Below are 17,510 nucleotides of genomic sequence, written 5' to 3'. Positions count from 1 at the left end.
TGGCTGGCCTCGGCTCGCCTCGGCTGCGCTCGGCAGGCTGCGGTAAATCCGGGCTTGCGGCCGCTGGTGTAGTCTGTGGCCGGGTGGTCCTTGCTGCGCGCCCCGAGCCCCGACAGCCATGCAGATGTCCTACGCCATCCGGTGCGCCTTCTACCAGCTGCTGCTGGCCGCGCTCATGCTGGTGGCGATGCTGCAGCTGCTCTACCTGTCGCTGCTGTCCGGACTGCACGGACAGGAGGAGCAAGACCAATATTTTGAGTTCTTTCCCCCGTCCCCACGGTCCGTGGACCAGGTCAAGACGCAACTCCGCACCGCGCTGGCCTCCGGAGGCGTCCTGGACGCCAGCGGCGATTACCGCGTCTACAGGGGCCTGCTGAAGACCACCATGGAACCCAACGATGTGATCCTGGCCACGCACGCCAGCGTGGACAACCTGCTGCACCTGTCGGGTCTGCTGGAGCGCTGGGAGGGCCCGCTGTCCGTGTCGGTGTTCGCGGCCACCAAGGAGGAGGCGCAGCTGGCCACGGTGCTGGCCTACGCGCTGAGCAGCCACTGCCCCGACATGCGCGCCAGGGTCGCCATGCACCTCGTGTGCCCCTCTCGTTACGAGGCAGCCGTGCCCGACCCCCGGGAGCCGGGGGAGTTTGCCCTGCTGCGGTCTTGCCAGGAGGTCTTTGACAAGCTAGCCAGGGTGGCCCAGCCCGGGATTAATTATGCGTTGGGCACCAATGTCTCCTACCCCAATAACCTGCTGAGGAATCTGGCTCGTGAGGGGGCCAACTATGCCCTGGTGATCGATGTGGACATGGTGCCCAGCGAGGGGCTGTGGAGAGGCCTGCGGGAAATGCTGGATCAGAGCAACCAGTGGGGAGGCACCGCGCTGGTGGTGCCTGCCTTCGAGATCCGACGAGCACGCCGTATGCCCATGAACAAAAACGAGCTGGTGCAGCTCTACCAGGTTGGCGAGGTGCGACCCTTCTATTATGGGTTGTGCACACCCTGCCAGGCACCCACCAACTATTCCCGCTGGGTCAACCTGCCGGAAGAGAGCTTGCTGCGGCCTGCCTACGTGGTACCTTGGCAGGACCCCTGGGAGCCATTTTACGTGGCAGGAGGCAAGGTGCCCACCTTTGACGAGCGCTTTCGGCAGTACGGCTTCAACCGAATCAGCCAGGTGCTCATAAGGCAGAGGGCAGGGGTAATGGGGCAGGAGGGGTGGTGGGATCAGGGAGTTATGAGGAGTGGCCCTGGATGGAGAGGAGGCAATGAAGCAGGAGGGATCACCGTTCGGGAGGTGGGTGGATGGTGTGGAAGATCGAGGATACTTCCGAAGGGGTGAGGGCGCTGGACTGTGGCTTTAGAGAAGTCAGTCTCAGCCCTGTCAATGTCATCAAACTTTGCTGACCTGTCTTTCCTCCTACAGGCCTGCGAGCTGCATGTGGCGGGGTTTGATTTTGAGGTCCTGAACGAAGGTTTCTTGGTTCATAAGGGCTTCAAAGAAGCGTTGAAGTTCCATCCCCAAAAGGAGGCTGAAAATCAGCACAATAAGATCCTTTATCGCCAGTTCAAACAGGAGTTGAAGGCCAAGTACCCCAACTCTCCCCGACGCTGCTGAGCCCTTCCCTACCCCAGTCTGAGAAGTCAGCCTCTGGGCTCCTCAGGCCACCATTTAGGCCTGACTGAGGTAAAAAATGCCGCTCCACTTTACAGAGGTAGCTGTGGTGTTGAAACACTGGACTTGAATATGGGGTGCTGGGATCGAGTCCTAGCTTTACCACTAACTAGCTGTGTGGCCTTGAGTAAATCCCGTTACCTCTCTGAGCCTCGGTTACCCTGTCTGTAAAAAGGGAGGTGAGAATACCTACCTCACGGAACTGTTGGGAGGCTCAGATGAGATGTTATATGTGAAAACATTCTGTAAGCTTCGTACAAATGTGAAGTATTAATATTATCGCAGTATTATTATTATTATTGTTATTATTAACAATCTTGGGTGGGTAGTAGGAGAGCAAAAAGTATGAATGGGATGGAGCTAAGAAGTCTGAGTACTTAATGAAATGGACTTTTTGGAAAGAAATCAGATGAAGGCATAAAATTTAGTTCTTAGCTCTTGAACAGAAGCCTAAAATTCTTGGTTCTCTCAGGCCTTCGCCCTCAAGGGCTCTAGAGGAGGGAAGACTCTGCAGGCTCCATGGGTGACAGCCTGAGATCTGTCCCTTCAACAGGCTGGGCTGGGTATGTGCCTACTGATGACAATGTGTAAATAAATGCGTGTTCACACCCACAGCTGGTTCCGTTACTCTCCTGAGCTGGGGGTGGGGGGGATCGGGGCCGGCTTCTCCCCTTGCACGCCATGGGGAGGTGGCCGCGGACGAAGGGCGCCGTCTGCAAAGCACTGAAACAGCAGGGCCTTTCCTGCAGGCCAAAGGCCTGCGCGAATGTCGGCCAGTTACTATGGAGACCGGTCCGCGGTATCCCAGCATGCCTCGAGACCAAACTGTCCAATTGTGAGCACCCCCGACGGTCGCCTCCTGATGACGCACACGGAAGCACGGATAGGCTCTGCCTCCCGGAGAAAAGGGAGCCGCGCAGCGCCTACGGGAGACCGGCGCTGCTGCCGGTACCGGCAACCACGGGCACCTCTCAGGGAATCTCGGTCTTGAGGCCAGAGGCCCCAGTCCCCGCGGTGCGTATCGCGATGCATGGCTTTTGGTTCGGCCTCTCCGGTTAGTCGAGCAGGGCCGGCACAATCTCCTCCTCCGAGGCCGAAGCAGAGATTTAACTGGGCTGATGGCGTGGCGGGCGAGCCAGCGATGTTCCGGCCGGCTCCCGCGCATCTAGAAGCGAGCGGGAGGCCCCCTGAGCACCGCGGAGAAGCTGGGTTGACCTCTGCGAGAATGGGGAGGGTCTGCCTTCCCTAGGGGCGTGTCCCGGAGGAGCTGCCATTCTGAAAAGCTAAATTGCTTGTGTACAGCGTTTTACAATGTGCTTTTCCATCCCTTACCACCTGCGAGCTCCTCAACACTCAGAGCAGGAATGGTTATCCGCTTTTTGCACCCGGGGTAAGATGGGAAGACTGTGACTTAACTCACTTACAATCAGAACCACCTGGAGGAGAGAAAGGTTTCTGGAAGAGATAGACTTAAGCTGCGTCTTACAAAGTGAATATACTAACAGTGAAGAGGCATTGCAAGTGTTGGGAATTGAGGCTTGATAACGGGAAAGATGAAGCTGGTTTAGAGAACCGAGCTTTTCAAGTCAGGTGCAGATCATTAGTGAAATTGTTGAGGAGTATGACTAAACGCTCACCTAGGCCAGGCCTATTATACACAACTTGAATTGGTGTCAAGGAAAGTTTGCTACCATCACAGGGACCTGGGACTACCGAAAAGTAAAAGCTAATGTCTGCCTCACAAAATTTTGTTGTTGTTGTTAAATTTGTATTTGCAAATCCTCCAGTCATCAAGTGAACCAGTACTGTGCTAGGTAAATAAGGTACGTGTGCAGCCCCTGCCCTAGTGAGGCTCATAGACTGATTGGGGGAACAGACATGAGAATAGGCAAATAGATACAAAGCTTCCTGGAGGGAGTGCCGTCTGCAGTGTTCTAAAGGACTACAAGCAGTGTCCAGAGAAGTTGGAAGAACACAATAAAATAGAATCTTGCAGGGGGCTGAGAGATTATCTGCTGAGAGGACTGTTTTCTTCCTCTTAGGTGATCTCTTGGCAGTACTTGGCACTATCAGTACAATTACTACTTGGCAGTACTTGGCTTTCTTCTGAAATTCTCTTTCTCCACGACTTCGGGTTTTGCCTCCTCCTTTGTAGGGGTCTCCTCATCTGCCGCTTTGGTAACCCTGGGAGTTCCATTATGGGCGTCTTCTGATTGCACACATTCTCCCTTGCTAGTCGCACCGTCTCCTGTGGCATGAAGAACTTGCTGTATGCTGACGACCAAATCTCTACAGCTCAGATTTCTCACTGAGACTTAGATCCATGTGCCCCCAGCTGCTTTCCTTCTCTTATTTCTGGGTCTTTGCTACTAACTCTACCTGGAATGTTCCCTCAATAAGTGCAGCTCACCCAGCTGGTCCATCTTTGGAAGCCTCCCTGCTGCATCGGGCTCCAGGTCCTGGTTATATACTCCTCCCTTATGCCCCTGGTCTTAACTCTCCTCATACCATGGTTATAGTGTGCTCCTTTGCTCCTCTCTCCCAGGAACTTGTAAACTCGGTGAGGTCAAAGACAGTCACAGTTGGGGCCCCTGCATACCATAGCGTCTGACAGTACCTAGTATATGTTAGATGTTCAATACATGTTAGATGAGTCAGTAAAAGAAGGAATGCTTACCAGTGTTCACTGTTGCCGAGCAGACAATTAAAATAAGCACTGAAAAATATTGGCATTAGCCACAAGGAAGTCATTGGTTAATGCTACGGGATCAGTTTCAGCTGAGATTGATGACATTGAACGACTGGGAGGTCAAAGTAGGAACAGCCAGTGTTCATGAGACCTTGAAAAGCGTAACTGTGAAGTGGCAAACGGAGCAGTCAGGTGGAATGGGTGAGGTTTTGTGTTTCTGTGTTTTGTTAATGCTAGAAAATACCCAGGCACATCTAAAGTTTCATGGGAAGGAGGTTGCTAAGAGGGAGAAGCTGAAGACACAGAAAAGAGACCTGTGGTCCAACTGATGACCTGTGGTCCAAGAGGAGGCAGAAGGAGATGGGATTTGACCCAGAGCACAATGAAAGACAAGGAGATTGTAGCGTTATCTGGAAGAGAAGCCGAGGGCATTATAGGCAGAAGGAACAGCTGAGGCAGAGGGCAGAAGGTGGAAGTGCAGGCACTAGCCATTATATGGTGGGATGAAGTTGCTGGACCGGTAGGTCAAGTCCAGTCTGGGAAAGACCTTGAAAGCCCCAGTTAGGAATTTAAGTCCAGTTCGGGTGTGGTGGCGGGCGCCTGTAGTCCCAGCTACTCGGGAGGCTGAGGCAAGAGAATTGCTTGAACCCGGGAGGCAGAGGTTGCAGTGAGCCGACATCGTGCCACTGCACTCCAGCCTGGCAACAGAGTGAGACTCCGTCTCAAAAAGAAATTTAGGTCCAGTCCATAGGCAGTGGAGAGTGCCCCCTGGGCCTTTCCTTTCTGTGGATCACAGCCTTGGCCAATATTCCCAGGATTAGGATCACCAGTGACATCCAAGAGCAGGAGCATTTCCACAGCTCCCAGGCTTCTGTGAGAGGTGCAGACGGCCATTTGCACCCTTGTCACCCAGTATGTGCTCAAGGTGTGGCCAGGCCAGTCACTTCCCTGGCTTTCCCCATCTGGGATCGGGTTGGGTTCAGCTTCCTGCTGCCTCTTTCCCCCTCTGAGCTGTGGGCAGCCGTAAGTGATAGCTCCATTCCTTCTCCCAGAGTCCGGATGCCCGTCCAGCCTCCAAGCAAAGACACAGGAGAGATGGAAGCAGAGGGTGATTCCGCCACTGAGATGAATGGAGAGGAGGAAGAGAGTGAGGAGGAGCGGAGCGGCAGCCAGACAGAGTCAGAAGAGGAGAGCTCCGGTGAGCCCCTACACAAACACACACACACACACACACACACACAGCCCCCCCACACAAGCATGCACATACATGCACATAGAGCCCCTACACACAAGTATACTCACACACAGCCCTTGCACACAAGCGCGCACACGCAGCCTCTACACACAAGCATGCACATGCACACACAGCCCCTACACACAAGCACATGCACACGCACACACAGTCCCGTAACACAAGCACGCAAACGCACACATACACAGCCTCTAACACCACAAGCACGCACACACACAGCCTCCTACACACAAGCACCACATGCACACACACAGCCCCTCTCACACAAGCACTGCATACACACACACACGCTCATACACATGAGCACGCATGCACATCACACACAGCCTCTACCAGCACAAGGCACACATGCACACACACAGCCCTTCACACAAGCACGCATACACAAACACACAGTCCTCTAATACACAGAGCAACGCATGCCACAACAGCCTCTACACCAAGCACACATGTACACACACAGCCCCTACACACAACATTGCATGCACACACACAGCCTCTACACACGAGCACGCGTGCACACACAGCCTCTACACACAAGCACACATGCATACACACACAGCCCCTACACACAAGCAGGCACACACACACAGCCTCTACACACAAGCACACATGCAAACACACACAGCCCCTTCACACAAGCATGCATGCACACACAGCCCCTACACACAAGCACGCATGCAAACACACACAGCCCCTTCACACAAGCATGCATGCACACACAGCCTCTACACACAAGCACTCATGCACACACACACAGGAAGGACGCACATGCACACATGTGGGTACCCACCACCCCTCCTCAGAGCTAGCCCTTACTGGCCTCTTGTCCCAGAGATGGATGATGAGGACTATGAGCGGCGCCGCAGCGAGTGTGTCAGTGAGATGCTGGACCTAGAGAAGCAGTTCTCGGAGCTAAAGGAGAAGTGAGTGTGGGGACACCTTGGGCTGGGTCTGTGAGGAGCTGGGATGAGGAGGTGGTGGGCCTGGTACTGGGCAGGCGTGGTTGGTGCCCAGGAAGTGCACACCTAACACAGGGCTTGCTGTGGAATGGGTGCTGGGTACGTGTTTGCCCAAGAGCGATAGGTGAACAAATGGGTGCACGGCTGCCTTTTTACCACCCAGGTTGTTCAGGGAACGACTGAGTCAGCTGCGGTTGCGGCTGGAGGAAGTGGGGGCTGAGAGAGCCCCTGAATACACGGAGCCCCTTGGGGGGCTGCAGCAGAGCCTCAAGATTCGCATTCAGGTGGCAGGTCTGTGGGTGGTTCTGTGCCTTTTTCCCCTCCCAGAACCCATGGCACCCTGTCCCCTTCCTCTCTCGTTCCTCCCTGGCCTCACCCTTTGCTTTCAGCCCTCCTGTGTGGACACCAGGCTCCCCAGCCAAGCAGGGCCCCTCCTCCCTTTCTCTGCAGGGATCTACAAGGGCTTCTGTCTGGATGTGATCAGGAATAAGTACGAATGTGAGCTGCAGGGAGCCAAACAGCACCTGGAGGTGGGTCTGATTGGGTACACTGGGGACAAGGCGGGGCACAAGGCCTGAAGTGACCTCACCCCATCCATCCTGCTGAGCTATTGCCCCCTCTTCCAGAGTGAGAAGCTACTGCTGTATGACACGCTGCAGGGGGAGCTGCAGGAGCGGATCCAGAGGCTGGAGGAGGACCGCCAGAGCCTGGACCTCAGCTCCGGTGAGCGCGAGAGCCCGGGCACCCCGGCCCTGGGCTTGGCTCCGTCAACACCCACCCCTTTCTGGACTTCAGATGTCCTGAAGTCAAGGGGACAGTCAGAGGACCTGGCTCTTGGGGTCAGTGTGAGGACTGAAGGAAACCAGGCCTGGAAAGGGCCTGGCACACAGTGGGGGCTCAGGCAGAGTGGGTCTCCCTGCCCTCTTCTGCCCCTGCTCTTTCCAAAACAGGTATCAGTGTGACATGCAGTCCCATGCAATAGCTCTAGTCCCCTCCATGTTCATAGTACCTGTGTTCATGTGGAGTCCTGGGTAGCAGGAATTGTCATCATCCCACTGTCCACTAAAGAGATGAGGCTCACAAGTGCAGCGGCCTCTTCCCAGGGCTGTGCAGCTGTGTGGGCAGGACCTGAACAGCCCTAAGGGGCTTCCTACCCCAAGCCCAGGGCTGTGATGGGGCAGGGGATATGAGGCCAGGGTGGCCCATGGTGGGGGCAGAGGCTACAGAAGAGGGAGTGTCTTGTGGGCCAGCACCCCAATTCTAACTCTGGGTCTGGGGGCAGAATGGTGGGACGACAAACTGCACGCCAGAGGCAGCTCCAGGTCTTGGGACTCCCTGCCGCCCAGCAAGAGGAAGAAGGCACCTCTGGTTTCTGGTATCCTTTCACCCAAGGTGGCCTAAAAGGTTGGCAGGATGTTAGGGTCACCTCCAGACGTGGGGGAGGGGTTTGGAGGGGACATTGAGGACAGTCGCACTAGATGCACTTGTGGTTGCTTGGTGTCATGTGACCATGTCCAGGCAAATCCAGCTGTCAGCAATTTCTTACATGGTCCTGGGTCTCTCTGGGCTATGTGGACCCTAGGAAAATAGAAACGGGCTAAGCTCAGTGGCTCACATCTATAGTCCCAGCACTTTGGGAGGCCAAGGCAGGTAGATTGCTTGAGCCCAGGAGTTCATTTCGAGACCACCTTGGGCAACATGGTGAAACCCGTCTCTAGAAAAAATAGCAAAAATTAGCCAGGCGTGGCGGTGTGCACCTATAGTCCCAGCTACTCTGAACGCTGAGGCAAGAGAATTGCTTGAGCCTGAGAGATCAAGGCTGCAGCGAGCCATGATGTGCCACTGCACTCGAGCCTGAGTGAGGTTTGGCCTTTGAGGCCTTTCCATCTCCTGGGGTTGTCTGAGCGGGTCCCCAGCTTTCCCTGGGGAGCCTTTGCTCATATCCCACCCTCTTGGAAGTCCTGCCTGTCCCGACTGTCCAGGGCTCATCTCAAACGTTACCTCCTCTGTGAGGCCTCTCCGGTCTTACCCCAGTGCCTATGGCTTCACTCTCCTGTGTGCTCTGGTGCCCTACCGTAGGGTGCCCACATCCCAGAGGGCACCAGCTGCCTCCGCCCCTCCCTAGGCAGGGTTAGCTTAAGCTTAGTCCAGGGCCTGCTGTGCTTTCATCTGTCCTGGCAGAGCTGAGTCCTCCTGCGCCCCTGAGGGCATTCCTGCAGCAGCCAGCCTTAGTCATTATGGCTACTTGGTGCTGGAGAGCAGGCCCAGGCAGGGAGGGAAGAATCTGGAAGGCGGTGACTTGAGCAAATGGGAGGTGAAGGCATGGAGACATCAGGTAGGGAGCACTGTGGGGAAGGGGAGTTGTCTCTGAAGGGAGAAGCCCTGCGTCTGTCTTTGGATCAGGGAAGGGGCCAGGTCATGGCCAGTGCTGCAGGGTGAGATGGGATGGGCCTCAGCCAGCTGACCTCAAGATGAGGTGAGGATGAGCAAGGGATGGTGAACAACACTTGGTGTCCTCCATGGACTTGGTTCCAGGAGGACCCTGGAACTGGGGGTCGAAGAGGTAGGAGGTGGAACCCGAGCTCGGACCCAGATCCTCAGCTCCCACTTCATGGTGTCTGCTGTACCCCCACTCCTGAATGTCAGGTGGGTGGCCCTGCCCTCGTCACCTGCCGCCTCCACTGGGCTTCCTTGACCCCCACCACAGGCCCATACATCGTGTACATGCTTCAAGAGATCGACATCCTGGAGGACTGGACAGCCATCAAAAAGGTGGGACCACCGCTGCCCATGCGCCCTGCCCCACCTCAGGGCCCCCACCCTGGCAGCAGCTCTGCCGTCTGCAGGCCTGGGAGTTCTCTGCTCACCAAGGCTCCCCATCTTCAGCCCAGGGTCCCTGGATCGCAGTTGGCTCACAAGTCCTCTTGCTCAAGGCGGCCCTGGGAGAAGGGATTTCTAGTCTGTGTCAGCCCCTTCCTGTTCCAGGGCAGGTTTTGATGGGGTGGGAGGGGGGCGGGGAGGCGGGAGAGCGGCTGAGCTGGCCAGCGGTCAGGAGCATGGGAGCTCTGGCTTGGGGGGACCTATGTTCCCAGCCCTGGGGGCATAGCACTAAGGCAGCAGCCCACACGCCACAGAGGTGGGGGGTGGGGCAGGGATTGCCAAGCTGTAGGTGGGCTCTCAGGGGGGCTTTTCTTCTCATCCACCCAGGCTAGGGCAGCTGTGTCCCCCCAGAAGAGAAAATCGGACGGTAAGAACCATGGCTGTTGTGCAGCCTCCCCTGCCCACCTTGCCATCACCTTCCCTCAGCTCAGCCTCCAGGAAGGAGCCCAGAGAGAGGCTGGGGCTGTGTCAGAATCAGTGGCCCCAGAAAGTTAGGATGGTCTAGATTTGAGGGGCTTGTGGGAATTTGAGGAGCAGGAACCAGGATGGGGCTGAGGAAGCCTGGGTTGATGGAGCTCCCACTCAGGAGGGGTCAGGGAGGGCCATGGAGCTGCCCAGGAGGCCTGTCCTGGGCCAGCCCAAAGTCACTCCCCTCAGTAAGTGGCTGACCCCCTCCTTTCAGCTTCCTCACTGGTGACAGTTTTCTCCTTCCCACATACGCACAGGACCGTGACCCTGCTGTTCAGAGCCAGGGGGACCCTCAGAGCAGCTGGCACCGCACCCAGGATTCTCATCTTCCTGCTGCAGACAGGCAGACCCACAGGCCCCTCAGGGTCTGCCCAGCCAGGCTCCTGTGGTGCTGCTGGGCCCTCCCACTCTGCTGGCACTGGCCTGGACTCCTCCTCTGCCCTCCTCGAGGCCTGCACAGCTGTGGCTGTGGAGCCGACCTGGCCAGGCAAGGCTGCTGTCTCCATCCCTGAGCCGCCTGCCACCTCCCGCTCCTGAAGATCCGCCTCTTGAGGCTCCCCTGACAGAGAAGACAGCCGAAGTCAAAGCCACATCCTCTTGCTGACCTTGAATGCAGGCTCTCCGGCCTCAGGGCCAGGTAGCCAGGCCCCACTGTGCAGGAACTCTGAGTCAGACGTGATATCTAGGGGGGCTGTCCACCCTGGCTGGAGCTGGAGGCAAGATGCCAGGCCCCCCACGTTTTCTCAGGGCAGTTCTTGGTGTCTGCCTCTCAGATTTCAAGGACTAGAATTAAAACCTTTCCTGGGATTCTGGCGTGCCCTGTGTATGTGTGATTTACGTTGCAAGAGAATCAGGGATTCTGGGGGGAGCACCTGAACCAGGCTGACTTCTGGGGTACCTGCAGATTGCCACTCCTCGCACTACCCAGCAGAGGCTGGAGCACTGTGCGTGGGGCCAGACTGGGGAGGGGGAGGTGGGCGCTGGGCTGCCCGGCACTGGGCAGAGAACATATGGTGCCAACGGAGTGCCTCGGGTGGGGAGGATGGGTGCGTGTGCTTGGAGCCTGGGTCATGTCTGCACCTGTCCCAGTTGCCTGGCAGATTGGCAAGGCAGGCTGGCAGAGCCTGCGTGCGTAGGAGGCAGCCGGCAGCAGCGCCATGTGCTAACGACCTCACAGCCAGACTCCCCCTGGTTAGTGCTGAGTGTCAGAACCACCCCCAGAACCTCAGTTAAGCAAATAGGTTGGTTTCCATGGAGATGTGGCATATTTTCTCCATGGCAACCTAAAATCCTAAAACCCATGTTCAGGAATGAGTCATCTCTGGACAGTAGAGGGTGCTCTCCCACAAGGCTGACCTGAGGCCAGGGGCAGATGAGCAACTGACCACAGACCCAGAGGTGCCCCCAGAGTGTGGCTGGGGCCTGCGGGGACTGAGTCGGGCCGTTTAACCACTTCCCGCCCACCTGTGCAATTTGAAGAGCTGGCGAGGCTGCAGGAGGCCCTGTGTGAAGGTGGCACCCCCCAGCCGGGGCCCTCAGGGCAAGGCTAGCATGGAGGGGATCCCTGACCCCCGAAGCAGGGTCCAGAACAGAGGAGGCAGGCACTGGCCCGGCGGGGTGGACACACAAGAGTTAACAGGCGGGTGTGACAGGCGGACCGCCCTCAGGAAGTGTTACTCACTGGGTATGTGCGTGCCTTGCCTTGGGGTTGGATTCTCTTCCTGAAGCCGAAGGAGCTCCCAGCCATGGAAAGCCCTGGAAAGTCAGGCATGGGCCCTCCTGGAGCCCCCAGCCCATCCAGCTTCACTCCTGGGCACCTGGAGACAGAAAAGTTAGTGAAGTTGGCAGGGCAGCCAGGTGGGGCAGGGAGGGGCTGCGAGAAGAGGGCCTATCCGGGGACAGAGAAGGTGGGAAACCCGGGAGGGGGGAAGAGGAGAGCAAGGGTCCCAGCCCCTGGCTCCCTGCTCAGATCTGGGTGCCCGCCCCCAGGCCAGCCCAGGACCCACTGTATGACGTGCCCAATGCCAGCGGCGGGCAGGCAGGCGGACCACAGCGGCCGGGGCGCATTGTGAGCCTGCGGGAGCGCCTGCTGCTCACCCGGCCTGTGTGGCTGCAGCTGCAAGCCAACGCAGCGGCGGCACTGCACGTGCTGAGGACTGAGCCCCCGGGGGTGAGTCTTGCCCCCGACCTCCAGGGACTGGCCAGCCAGGGGTGGGAGGGAGAAGGGTGGGACGCCAAGGTCCTGAGCTGCCTGAGCTCTATCCACTTGCAGACGTTCCTCGTGCGGAAATCTAACACCCGACAGTGCCAGGCCCTGTGCATGCGACTGCCCGAAGCCAGCGGCCCCTCCTTCGTCTCCAGCCACTACATCCTGGAGAGCCCTGGCGGTGAGGGGCTGGCCTGGCGGGAAGGGGCTGGAAGCAGGGAGGTTCCCCAGAGAAGCACCTCACTTCCCTCCTCTCTTAGGCGTCTCCTTGGAGGGCTCGGAGCTCATGTTCCCAGACCTAGTCCAGCTCATCTGTGCCTACTGCCACACCCGGTGAGTCTGCCTTCAGGGTGCCTGGTGTCCACGGGCCCTGCTCCTTGGGACAGCCCATCCTCCCCACCCCCTTCGGCCCTCACTCCCTTCTGCTCCCCTCTCTGGCCTCAGGGACATCCTTCTCCTCCCGCTGCAGCTCCCCAGAGCCATCCACCGTGCAGCCACCCACAAAGAGCTGGAGGCCATCTCCCATCTGGGCATTGGTAAGAGCTCCTTGCCACCCATTGCACAGATGAAAAAGCTGAGGCTGAGAGGAAGGGAAGGCTCGCAGCACACTGCCCGAAGCCCATGCCTTTCCTTGGTTGGGAAACTTCCCCTAACCAATCCTGGAGGCCCCAGTTGGTTTCTTGTTCCCTAGAGTTCTGGAGCTCCTCCCTCAACATCAAGGCTCAGCGGGGCCCGGCTGGAGGCCCAGTGTTGCCCCAGCTGAAGGCCCGGTCCCCTCAAGAGCTGGACCAGGGCACCGGAGCCGCCTTGTGCTTCTTCAACCCCCTGTTCCCAGGGGACCTGGGGCCCACCAAGCGGGAGAAATTCAAGAGAAGCTTCAAAGTGCGCGTGTCCACAGAGACTTCCAGCCCCCTGTCTCCACCCGCCGTGCCGCCTCCCCCCGTCCCTGTGCTGCCAGGGGCAGTCCCCAGCCAGACAGAGCGGCTGCCCCCTTGCCAACTGCTGCGGAGGGAGAGTTCAGTGGGGTACCGCGTGCCAGCAGGCGGTGACCCTAGCCTTCCGCCTATGCCCTCCCTCCAGGAGGTGGACTGCGGCTCCCCCAGCAGCTCCGAGGAGGAGGGGGCACCAGGGTCCCGGGGGAGCCCAGCGACCTCACCCCACCTGGGCCGCCGGCGGCCTCTGCTTCGGTCCATGAGTGCCGCCTTCTGCTCCCTACTGGCGCCGGAGCGGCAGGTGGGCCAGGCCGCAGCGGCACTGATGCAGGACCGACACACAGCCGCAGGCCAGCTGGTGCAGGACCTACTGACCCAGGTGCGGGCCAGGCCTGAGCCCCAGGAGCTGCAGGGCATCCGTCAGGCGCTGAGCCGGGCCCGGGCCATGCTGAGCGTGGAGCTGGGCCCTGAGAAGCTGCTGCCGCCTAAAAGGCTGGGTGAGGCTCTGTCTCTCCATAGCTCCAGCACTGCCCCATCCGACCCTCTGCTCCCCTCCACAGCGCCAGCCTGTCTGATTCTGTTCTGCTGCTTTACAAACCCACCCTATCTTACCACTGTTCGAGAGAGTTCCATCCCCTCTCTCCCCAAACTCTTCTGTCTCACCCAGGCTACCTCCTCCTGCTTTCCTTGCCTCTCCTCCCCGATTCTACCCCTGCTCCCTTCTCCCCTGGCCTCTGCCCCCCATCTCCCCGGTCTTCCCCTGACCCCTCCCTGCCCCTCCTCCGGCAGAACATGTCCTGGAGAAGTCATTGCATCGCTCTGTGCTCAAGCCTCTCCGGCCCATCCTGGCAGCCCGCGCGCGGCGCCGGCTTGCCGCAGATGGCTCCCTGGGCCGCCTAGCTGAGGGCCTCCGCCTGGCCCGGGCCCAAGGTCCCGGAGCCTTTGGGTCCCACCTGAGCCTGCCCTCCCCAGTAGAGATGGAGCAGGTGCGCCAGAAGCTGCTGCAGCTGCTCCGCACCTACTCACCCAGCGCCCAGGTCAAGCGGCTCCTGCAGGCCTGCAAGCTGCTCTACATGGCCCTGAGGACCCAGGAGGGTATGTCTCTGCCACCACCTCACCCTGCCCTGCCCCTCTGAGTCGGAGGCGGGACTCCCAGCGGCAGGTCCCCAGGACCCTGGAATGGCCCTGCGGGAGAGAATGAGCCCACCCTCCCATCTTGCAGATCGAGAAACTGAGGCCTAGAGAGCAGTGTGTCCTCTCCGAAGCCCCGCCATGGTTCCTAGGCCATGGGGAGGGGTCACTGCCTAAAGCAAGGACTGCACCTGAAGCTTATTCCTCTCACCATGTCCCCACAGGGGAGGACGCGGGTGCCGACGAGTTCCTGCCTCTGCTGAGCCTCGTCTTGGCCCACTGTGACCTTCCTGAGCTGCTGCTGGAGGCCGAGTACATGTCAGAGCTGCTGGAGCCCAGCCTGCTCACCGGAGAGGGTGAGGGACCCCCACCCACTTCCCTGCCTGGGTGGGCCCTGAATAAGCAGGGAAGGGGAGAGGGGATGGGTGCCCCACACCCAGCCTGAGCCATGTTCTTCTGCCCTGTGTCCCAGGTGGCTACTACCTGACCAGCCTGTCTGCCAGCCTGGCCCTGCTGAGTGGCCTGGGTCACACCCACACCCTCCCACTGAGTCCCTCGCAGGAGCTACGGCGCTCCCTCAGCCTCTGGGAGCAGCGCCGCCTGCCTGCCACCCACTGCTTCCAGGTAACAGGCCCTCCACTGTGTCCTCAGAGCCAGACACCGTCCCCGCCTTTCACTTTCCTGTCCTTGGTGAGGAGTCCAGACTCTGTAGCCAGATCCTAGGTTCTAATCCCGGCTCTGCCACTGGGTTGTAGGGACTTGGGCAAGTTACTTAACGACTTTGTGCCTCAGTTTTCTCATCAGTACAATGTAGTAATAGGACCTACCTCCTGGAGTTGAGGTGAAGATTAAATGAGTTAATGCAGGCGAGTGCTTGGAGCACAAAGTGTGCACTATCAAAGCGTCTCAGGCTTGTGATCTCCCCACTGGGCTGTCCTGCACCTTCAGCTGTGGCCCACAAGCCGACCCCTGGAGCTCACAGAGCTTTTGCCACTTGGTTCTGCCACTGAATTTCCACCTCCCCACCCTGTCCCTGCATAGCCCACACTGGTCCCTCAGCTTTGGAGCCAGATGCATGCCAGTCAGGGCTGAGTACTTGTTTTTGCTTCTCCTCCTGCATAGCACCTCCTCCGAGTAGCCTATCAGGATCCCAGCAGTGGCTGCACCTCCAAGACCCTGGCCGTGCCCCCAGAGGCCTCGATCGCCACCCTGAACCAGCTCTGTGCCACCAAGTTCCGAGTGACGCAGCCCAACACTTTTGGCCTCTTCCTATACAAGGACCAGGGCTACCACCGCCTGCCCCCTGGAGCCCTGGCCCACAGGCTGCCCACCACTGGCTACCTTGTCTACCGCCGGGCAGAGTGGCCTGAGACCCAGGAGGCTGCGACAGAAGAGGAGGGCAGAGGGCAGTCAGAGGCAAGGAGCAGAGGGGAGGAGCAAGGGTGCCAGGGAGATGAGGACGCTGGGGTCAAAGCCAGCCCCAGGGACACTCAGGAAGAGTCTGAGACAACTGCTGAAGGGGGCCAGGGTCGAGCGGGTGAAGGCCCTGCTCAGCCAGGGGAGCCAGAGACAGAGGGAAGCCGGGCAGCAGAGGAGTAGCTTGAAGTGGCCAGAAGAGTCGTTTGGGGCGGGAGACGTCGCGCCTGCTGAGAAGTCCTTTTAGCGCCAGCAGCCCCACCCAGGGCCCTGTCCGGTGTCTGCCACCACCTTTGTCTGATACTTGTCTCCAGGGAAGCTGAGGGAACTGCCACATCTGAGGAACTGGAATAAAGATGAGGGGGCTCGGGGGACCCCCAGACTGTGTGCCCAAGGCCCCTTGCCTCTTGTTCTTCTCCCTCAGCTGAGAGTGAGCCAGCCTGCAATGGGGAGTATGCCAAGTGGGGGCGAATCTGATGGATGCCCAACCTCTGACATGGGGAGGGCAATGGTCTCGGCTCCTTTTACCCTTCCCCCCATGGGCGTGACTGAGTCAGGGCTCCACCCCAGTAGCCCCTACCAGGCTGAGACTTCCAGACCCTAAAAGGTTCCAATGGCTCCTAGGTGTCAGGAGGATTTGGAAAGGCCACAGAACAACAGCAAAGGCTCAGGGTCCACCCCTGTCCTGGACACCCGAAGGACCTGCACCTGCAAGCCTCAGTACTCTCATCTGTAAAGTGGGGACACTATTGCTGCCCTGCTCGGTTCCCAGAAGTGTTCCAGTGATCAAAATGGGTGATTTTGCACAAGCAGAGCTCACGGCAGAAAGGGAAGGAGAGAGCTGGGCTGCTAACTCTCTCCTGGAGTCCACTCTCTGCCAGACAGGGCTCCCACCTGCTGACGCCTAGTTCAAGGAGGTTATTCCCCCGGAAATCAGGCCCTGGAGAAAGTACCCAAGTTACAGTCTCTCCCCAAGATTTGGAGTCCTCCCAGGCCCTCCAGCATCTCTGGGGAGGTACACCAGCTGGCAGATAAGCTTCCAGAATGGAGAGGGGGCTCAGAAACCATGCTCTCTGCACTAAACTCTTGGCCATCACAAAAGCTTTACCTGGCTGTGGCTTGTTGGGCCCACTGAGGTTCAGGAAAGTGACTCCCAGGATGTCATACAGCAAGTCCTTACAGGCTCCCCCACGCAAACCAGGGCATCAGGTTCCAACTCCACCCTCCATTCTAAGTCACCCACAAAGGCCGGGGCAGCCCCCAAGGAAGCCCAGAGCAGGTAGCAAATCCAAACAAGGAAAAGTGCCAACGACCAACCACGAGGGGGCGTGCATGACCAGGGAAGCTGCTGAGAGGGTGACCACCCAGAGGTGAGGGCGCCTCCAAGGTTGTAGCAGCACAGGGGGTCCCTGGCAGCGTCAGGCAACCTGGGGACAGCACAGGGACCGAGGCTGCTGGCCCCCAGGTCCCTTAGGTTCTGGGGTCTAGGTAAGGCCAGCCTCTCGTGGGCCATCCTCAGGAAGGAAGGAATTGTCCCCCTGTGGAGGACGACCCCAGAGGCTCTCTCCTCAGGCACTGAGCGCAGAGAGACGTCAGCCCACATGTCAGACATGACAACTGGGAGGTAGAAATTGTGGACATTGGCTTTTTGGGTTTTGTTTGTTTGTTTGTTTGTTTGTGATGGAGTTTTGCTCTGTCGCTCTGGTTAGAGTGCAGTGGTGTGATCTTGGCTCACAGCAACCTCCGCCTCCCGGTTCAAATGATTCTTCTGCCTCAGCCTCCCAAGTAGCTGGGACTACAGATGTGCACCACCACACCTGGCTAATTTTTGTATTATTAGTAGAGATGGGGTTTCCCCATGTTGGCCAGGCTGGTCTCAAACTCCTGACCTTAGATGATCCA

General features: G+C 58.5%; 3 protein-coding genes across 7 annotated transcripts; all 3 read left to right on the top strand.

The window, feature by feature from the left end:
- The first annotated feature begins 1 nt into the window (after position 1).
- On the top strand, positions 2 to 2,284 carry B4GAT1 (beta-1,4-glucuronyltransferase 1). The gene is made up of 2 exons (XM_017857302.1): positions 2 to 1,174; positions 1,424 to 2,284. Exons 1-2 carry the CDS (start codon positions 119 to 121, stop codon positions 1,613 to 1,615), a joined length of 1,248 nt encoding a protein of 415 aa, XP_017712791.1. The 5' UTR covers positions 2 to 118; the 3' UTR covers positions 1,616 to 2,284.
- A 241-nt stretch (positions 2,285 to 2,525) lies between these two features.
- BRMS1 (BRMS1 transcriptional repressor and anoikis regulator) lies at positions 2,526 to 10,736 on the top strand. Of its 5 annotated transcripts, none has more exons than XM_017857304.1 (10): positions 2,529 to 2,686; positions 5,414 to 5,559; positions 6,449 to 6,539; positions 6,739 to 6,866; positions 7,026 to 7,105; positions 7,202 to 7,298; positions 7,858 to 7,950; positions 9,283 to 9,347; positions 9,783 to 9,822; positions 10,181 to 10,736. In XM_017857304.1, the coding sequence occupies exons 2-10, from the start codon at positions 5,421 to 5,423 to the stop codon at positions 10,186 to 10,188; spliced, it is 741 nt and encodes a 246-aa protein (XP_017712793.1). In that variant the 5' UTR covers positions 2,529 to 2,686; positions 5,414 to 5,420; the 3' UTR covers positions 10,189 to 10,736. The 5 variants fall into 5 exon arrangements, 3 of the variants coding, with proteins under 3 accessions (XP_017712793.1, XP_017712794.1, XP_017712792.1); XM_017857303.1 differs by lacking the exon at positions 2,529 to 2,686 and adding an exon at positions 2,719 to 3,062; XR_001882455.1 differs by having other exon boundaries at positions 2,526 to 2,686; positions 9,283 to 9,822; positions 10,181 to 10,215.
- An 804-nt stretch (positions 10,737 to 11,540) lies between these two features.
- On the top strand, positions 11,541 to 16,002 carry RIN1 (Ras and Rab interactor 1). Its single transcript, XM_017857342.1, has 10 exons — positions 11,541 to 11,754; positions 11,913 to 12,093; positions 12,196 to 12,310; positions 12,390 to 12,462; positions 12,574 to 12,665; positions 12,821 to 13,558; positions 13,851 to 14,156; positions 14,417 to 14,548; positions 14,665 to 14,816; positions 15,315 to 16,002. The coding sequence occupies exons 1-10, from the start codon at positions 11,669 to 11,671 to the stop codon at positions 15,789 to 15,791; spliced, it is 2,352 nt and encodes a 783-aa protein (XP_017712831.1). The 5' UTR covers positions 11,541 to 11,668; the 3' UTR covers positions 15,792 to 16,002.
- The last annotated feature ends 1,508 nt before the right edge of the window (positions 16,003 to 17,510 follow it).

Source organism: Rhinopithecus bieti, unplaced genomic scaffold (genome assembly GCF_001698545.2).
Source record: "Rhinopithecus bieti isolate Rb0 unplaced genomic scaffold, ASM169854v2 scaffold_44159, whole genome shotgun sequence".
Lineage (NCBI taxonomy): Eukaryota > Metazoa > Chordata > Mammalia > Primates > Cercopithecidae > Rhinopithecus > Rhinopithecus bieti.
The sequence above is the reverse complement of the archived record's forward strand: the minus strand, read 5'-3'. Positions and strand labels throughout refer to the sequence as shown.